Source organism: Bombus pyrosoma, linkage group LG1, assembly GCF_014825855.1.
Source record: "Bombus pyrosoma isolate SC7728 linkage group LG1, ASM1482585v1, whole genome shotgun sequence".
Taxonomy (NCBI): domain Eukaryota; kingdom Metazoa; phylum Arthropoda; class Insecta; order Hymenoptera; family Apidae; genus Bombus; species Bombus pyrosoma.
The window spans coordinates 8,355,654-8,362,983 of NC_057770.1; the positions used below are offsets into that span (position 1 = coordinate 8,355,654).

The 7,330-nt window shown below is 31.1% G+C and overlaps 1 protein-coding gene across 2 annotated transcripts; it reads left to right on the forward strand.

The window, feature by feature from the left end:
• The first annotated feature begins 727 nt into the window (after nucleotides 1-727).
• Nucleotides 728-2,932, forward strand: LOC122567132 (protein farnesyltransferase/geranylgeranyltransferase type-1 subunit alpha). Of its 2 annotated transcripts, none has more exons than XM_043725371.1 (5): nucleotides 728-993; nucleotides 1,510-1,864; nucleotides 1,956-2,156; nucleotides 2,242-2,425; nucleotides 2,506-2,932. In XM_043725371.1, exons 1-5 carry the CDS (start codon nucleotides 855-857, stop codon nucleotides 2,611-2,613), a joined length of 987 nt encoding a protein of 328 aa, XP_043581306.1. In that variant the 5' UTR covers nucleotides 728-854; the 3' UTR covers nucleotides 2,614-2,932. The 2 variants fall into 2 exon arrangements, with proteins under 2 accessions (XP_043581306.1, XP_043581316.1); XM_043725381.1 differs by having other exon boundaries at nucleotides 860-993; nucleotides 1,514-1,864.
• Nucleotides 2,933-7,330: the final 4,398 nt, after the last annotated feature.

The window sequence follows — 7,330 nt, forward strand, 5'->3', positions numbered from 1 at the left end:
CCTCAAATATCATACATATTTATAGGTATAGTTCCTATATCTATTGAGAAGAAAACAAACTCCTATAATGGCTATAGGTAAAATACGCAGCAGAAATAATAATAATTCTTATAAAGATTATTTCACGCTCTTTATGTGTATTCTATACTTGTAATTGCCGTAATCGTATAAACATAATAAGATATAACTGATTTTAACGTTAGCCGTACTGGATAACATGAAGTATCGAAAGTGCAACTTTTGATGTCTTGCAATAAGATTATCGATAAAAAAGATAAATATGGAAACAACGTATAAATATTATAATTGTAGTGAGCAGAAGTAATATATAAATAGTATTATTTTTGTGGATATATTGTATTTATATCTTTTTATCAGGAATAAAGAAATGGATGTGATAAGATCTTATAGTCTATCCAACGACGTAAAGTCAGATTAACTGTAAGCACATATAGAAGTTTGGTCGTTTGACCGCTAGAGGCGGTAATTTGTAAGGCATACTTTTGACTAAATATCTCCCATACTCATCGGCGATCTCCTTATTTATCTCTACCAGTGTAACATATACTATAGATAGTAATATATATTATAAATTTTCAATACTTTGGTGTATGGGGTATATCGGAATAAACCCACAGTCGTGAAATAGAACATATCGAAATTATCGATTGTCATAAAAAATATATCGATAGTTTTCGATAGCGGAAATTATCGATACATTATCGACATTTCACTATATGTAATGGAGGCTTTAACAGGTTTGAAAAGATAAAACATACAACTGATATTGTAGCTCAGTTGTGGAAGTAGATTTTCATTTTTGTCGTTTTACTAGCCTTTTGTAAAAATAGAAAATGATGGAAAGCTCTGACGAAAATTCCGAAGAGACAAGTTGGGTATTATACAGGGATCGTGAAGAATGGGGAGATGTGGTTCCTGTACCGCAGGATGACGGCCCTAATCCTATTGTCTCAATTGCTTATTCTGAGAAATGTAAGTATTTTATATGTTTTATGGAATGTATGTTATGTTCAAGTGACAATAAGGTCATTAGTTCTATTTTGTCTGTATTATATTCTTGATCATGATTCGCTGCCTTATAACCTAACCTTATATATATACTTTATAATAGATAAGCATTTAAATAGGTGTTAAAATAGAAAAATAAAACTATAAATTAATGCAATATCGCATTGTTTATTATGAAATATATTAAGTCTTAATTATATCTGTTTCATGGTTAGAAAGAGAAAGTAAATATTACACGAATAGTTCAGATAATAAAAGTAAATTATGAAAATCTGTACAGAAAACGTGTGTATTATTATTTTTTGTATAAAATAGATCATAATGTTTAGAAATTAAAAAATATTCCATCCATGCTCCTATATATTTCTGATAATTATATATAATATTTGCTTCAGTATGTACAAAATCCATTATTTTCATTTAATATTAAATTAATGCATATAATATTTCTATTAACTAAAATTTTATTATTGTTTTAAGTTAGGGACTCATATGACTATTTCCGGGCTATCTTAAAATCTGGTGAAAAGTCGGAGCGTGCACTAGCTTTAACAGAAGATTGTATCTACCTTAATCCTGCAAATTATACAGTATGGCAATACAGGAGGGAGATACTTAGAGCTCTCGGCAAAGACTTGCGAGATGAATTAAAATCTACTAATATACTAACGGAATATAATTCTAAGAATTATCAAGTGTGGCATCATAGGAAACTTATTGTTGAATGGCTTCAAGATGCTAGTGGGGAGCTAGAATTTACAGAAAATATTTTAAAAATTGATGCAAAGAATTATCATGTTTGGCAGCATCGTCAGTGGTGTATAAAAACATTTAAGTTAGTATATCTTGTTTATCTTTATTATGTTTGTTAATTTACGATTTCAGATACTAACTAATAACAAATCTTTTATTTATGTAATGTACAGTTTATTTGATAAAGAGTTGGAATATACAGAACATTTATTGAACGAAGATATTCGTAATAATTCTGCTTGGAATCAACGTTATTTTGTAATAAATAACACAACCAAGTTTGAACAAGATATAATTGACAGAGAAATTGATTATGCCTTAGATAAAATAGAATTAGTTAAAGGCAATGAAAGTGCTTGGAATTACCTTCGAGGGTATTGTTTGTCATTGTTTTTTATGTAATTCATATTTGTAAATTATGTAATTTAATTAATATATGAATTATATACCGTATTTTAGTATTTTGATGCATGATAGCAATGGTTTGGCTTATAATGAGAAAGTAAGACAGAAATGTGAAGACCTGTATAATGCTGGCTGCCGTGTTAATCATTTATTGGCCTGTATTATAGACATTTGTCAAGAAAAACCAATAACAGATGAGTCACCAGATTCAATATTTCATATTAATAATGCTCTTAAGGTATTGTCGTTTTTACTTGTATAAATATTTATGCATTATACTAATATAATTTATAATTATACGTATAATTACAACTTTAGCTATGTAAAGAATTATCTGAGAAACATGATACAATAAGAAGGAGATATTGGGATTTTTTTGGACAACAATTATTGGATAAAATGAAGTCAGAGACTATAAGTACATAGTTTATTCTACATTTTTATAAAAACACCACTTTAATTAATATATTACAATTCATATATTTGAAAGGAACTATGTATTATATGTTTGAAACACATATTGATATATGAAGCATATTGTTCATAAAATTTGATAATACATTTCAGTCAATATTATTAATTAAAGTAAATCACTTTACAAATAAGAGTTAGTGACTGGAAAGATTTTATAAGATATATACAACAAATTCATAATACTTTCTGCAATATTTTTAAGCGTAACAAAAAATAAATAAGTTGTGTAACTATGGATGGGAAAATAAAAAATGGTGAAGACTTTTGTAAAGTATAGTTTTTTTCGTTGTTAGTACCTTATTTTTGATAGGTATACTGTTACAAAAGGATATAAAACAATCAACATTGATTATCTATTTATTTATAAAATAGTTACATACTTTCAAGTATAATACAATAACTAGTTAAGGTAATCATATCAATATATATATATATATATATATATAGACTTTGTTATAATTAAGGTAATTATGAACGCAGCGTTCCAAACGATGATTTTGTCGCCAAAAATATATTCGCGTGTTTTTAAAACTTCAATTTATTTCAGTAAGTATAAACTCAAATTCATTCGTTGATACCAGTGTTTTAAATATTAATGGCCACCCCTTTGAGGCAGTGTTAAAATTTCTAATAAGGAAAGTGAATATCGTTGCAAAGAAGCAATGGCAGTGATTGCACTTCTTAAATCAAACTATATTTCGAAAAAATTATAATCTTGCATATAAATTATATTTGCGAAAGGTTGACTTCAGTACTTGATAAATATCTTACGAAAATAAAACAATAAACGTACGTTCTCTCATACAAAATCAAGTGAAATTATGTATAAATTTAAAGATTATTTAGGGCAGCCTTTTCGTATAATACGGAAATATGAATTTAATGTATTGTTATTTTCATATATCAATAGAATCAAATTATTTGTAATTATTTGTACACATTAGTAAATAATACAGAAGACTTTTAACGTATGTATACCCTTTTTGATATTTAGCTTCCAACAAATATGTGAGACATTTAAAATCAAAACTCGCCAAGTCCGATCGACTTTGTTAACTATACAAAACAATAATAACAATAAATCACGAAATGAATTATCAAAACAAGAAATGGATTTGGTGGGTATTGATTCCAGACGCCTCGTAATATTATAAGTTTTTAATAGAATAATCGATATTACACATGACACAAATTTTTTAACGATATGTGTAAATAACAAAGTAACATTAATTTTCAATTGCCAATATATGCATATTACGACAATACGTGACACGCGAAAATTACACGATTAAAGTTTCCGAGAACGTATATTTAAGGCAAAATTAAGAAACGATCGATGTTTCCATTTCGATGAAAGAATTTGACTGGTACAACAGAATTATTCCACACGCAACGAAACATACTTCCGATGCACGATGCTTGTAGACTGGGCATTTTTTTCTTAAAGTTCTCTATCCTAACATTTAACAATCAACATTCAAACGAATAATCCGATTATATGCTTGTACCGATCGGAAACAAGTCCTCCTCTATGTTATTAAAAGAAAAATATGAATTTATTTTCAGCGTATAGCTTTCGTGATTATTTTACAACGTTTACTCTTTTCAATTTCAAATTTTCGAAACGCTCATAAAGAAGATCGCTTCCATCGGTACGTTAAAGCTACAAGATATACGTAGTTATTACCACGGATTATATTACATATATATTTTCTTTACACTGAAAATATACCGTCGTATGAATATTTTTACCTTTCTCTCTCTCTCTCTCTCTCCCTCACTTTCTTCATTTTCTTTGTTTAAATTTCTTTACTTGTAACATATCGTATAAGTATTTGTTTTGTCAACTTGCTGTGATTAGCGCACGGTGCCTGAAATCACGCATATCGTCTTACCTCTTCAACTTTCAAACTATTTAAACAATTAATCCGAGGTATTACATACACACGTAGGTTACATTGAAAAGATCGATACTAACGCTGTTTAATAATGAAAAACCTATGATTATTTAACTTTCCTTGCGTGCACGCGATGTTACCCAATTTCTTCCCTCTAATATTCGTGATTCGAGTAATTGTCACGTTCTCTTGAACAACATTTTGCCTCCCGGAAAATGTATATCGGTTGTCATTGCTAATATTAGTCGAAGTTAGGATGGTTGAGTTAAATCGTTAAGTTGCGCAATAAATAACCGAGAGTGTCATTTCCATTCATTTTTTTTTTTTTTTAAACATTCACTGAGTTGAGCAGTAAGGGATTTTGATATTAACGTTTAGTCTCGGATGCATTCAAATCTATACGAATTAGAAATCTCCTAGGAATAGCGAAATCTTGTACAGAGTGCAAACGATTTCTCCATTTCGCTCGAGGAGATTAAAAGTTAAAATACATTGAAATCAACCTTACGTTTCCTAAAGAATCGATTGGACAAGATTTATAAGAGTAAGGTATCTCCAATTCTTATCTAAACTTTCTTATGTAAACGCGTAATTCTTCTGGTACATGGTTTCTTCGTGCGCCGTGTAACACAGTCAGTTATATTTTTATGTCCTCGATTAATATTCTTTTCTTAATGAATACATAATCTATACGTTTGGACCATCTGTCAGCCAGTACAAGCACAGCCCGACCGTAATCTTCCACTGTTTTATTTAGTAGCTTTCTGTGAGTACTTATATTGGCCGTGATCGGCTCAATGACCCTTTAAACTTTAAACACCTCTCGTCGCTTTAGTTGATTTCCTTTTATGGGACACCGAGCCCTTTACACGAATCAATTCCCTTTCGATTTCTCTGTCCAGCAGTTATAATACTACTTCTAGTAGATACCACCGAAAATATTCTCGATAAAGATGCGAGTAGCTATCGAGAAGGAGATAGATTTCGTATAGAGAAGATAGATCATTGAATCCTATTCGAATAGTATGTGCCTACGTTACGATAGACGAGATATTACATAATATTTTGTATCCCTCACGAATCATTTCGTCCTTTAAAATAGAGCCAATTGAACAAGTTTTCATTGTACGTGGTTATCAATTATCGTTATGTTTTTCTCGCTAAAAGTGCCGCGATGAAAAATTAGGTAATCAGTTTCGTATTAAATTTTGCGTTCCATTACGTATTCTCCTAATTTTAACGTATGAATCTTTTATGTCTAGAACGCAAGATTGCTTGCTATTGCGTTACGTCGTGAAGAATACTTTCGAGCGATTATTACTCGTCTATTGTTAATCGTTTTAATACAAAATTCACGATTATACCTATTTTAAACATCGTTTCCAGTTATAATATAACAGAAGAGTTCATGGACACTAGTTGGCTGGAGCCATTTTTTGAGCAACGATCGAGAGAAAATCGTACATCTGACGCATGCTCGAGTGCTTGCTCGTGGAGCGATGCATTAAGAAGTGAACGGAACACATCTCGACTTGGCCTTTGAGATAGCCAGACGGAATAATATAGTTGAGGAAAGGATAACCGACGTGGAAATGGCACGGTAGATATTTTCTCTTAATGGCCTTCAGTGACCAATATCCGTGAACTTTAGTACGACACTTTCTTTTGGATATTTTATTCTCTTTCGTGTATGAAATGTAACAGCAAAATATCATACGAGAGATAGATACTTGAAATTCATAAGAATTCCAAATAACGTTCGTACGTACATTCAAAATGAAAAAAGATGCTTAAACCGGTTGAAAATATTTGTGCAAGGTGTGTGGTAACGCAGTAGCAAGAATCTTGCGGACCATTTACACGAATGCGACGAAAGCAAGATCGCGACGCTACAGACGGTTAAATGGCTCTTTAGTATTTGTTGGAAAGTTGGTGCTATTTGCATTATAATGATCATCTATTTGCTTGAAATTATACATAGAATGAAAATCACGAACGCTCGAGTGATGCATGCACGTGGAAACGATTTCGATGCAACGTTTCGAGCCTGTTTTTATTGTCTACATCGATGAACTTAAGAAAAACGTCTTCCATACTTTTCCTTGATCGCGTCCTAAAAAATATGAATTCTGGTCCTTAGGAAAAATACCAGAAAAATACTCTGCGAGATCGTTCGAAAAAGGAATATCCTTTCCAGTATCCTTCGCAGCATATGTAACATGCATTAGATCGTCCGAAAAGTGTCTTTCTTTTACAGACACGTCTTTTGCAACGACGCATCTTTATACAAACATGAAACCTAATCCGTCGAACGTTGTGATCTTTATTTTGATAGAATAAAATGGATCATACGTAATTCGATAGAATAATATAAAACGGAAAATATTGTGCATCCATTATTTCCTTATAAAACGAAAGAAACTTTTCGAACGAGCTAATGCGATGCAAATTTTTAAGCAACACTGTAGCGCCTGTCGTCGGTGAGATCGCCAATTTAATTTTCATCTTGCTGTGAGTTTCTTTTCCGTTATTTGAGAGTATTTCTCTGATTTTTTCTTACATGCGTTACCTCGCTTTCAAGGCGTTCTAAAAGACACGTCAAATACGTATATAATAATTTTGGCTAACGACCGATAACGGTACAGTAGTTGCTGTTTATCGGTCAAGTTTTTCTAATCATAGATACAAGATCTTACAGACGCAATGCTCTAGACACACTATAAGTAAGACAAGACAATTTACTGTTAGTGATGATGTATGGTTGGCGCGTG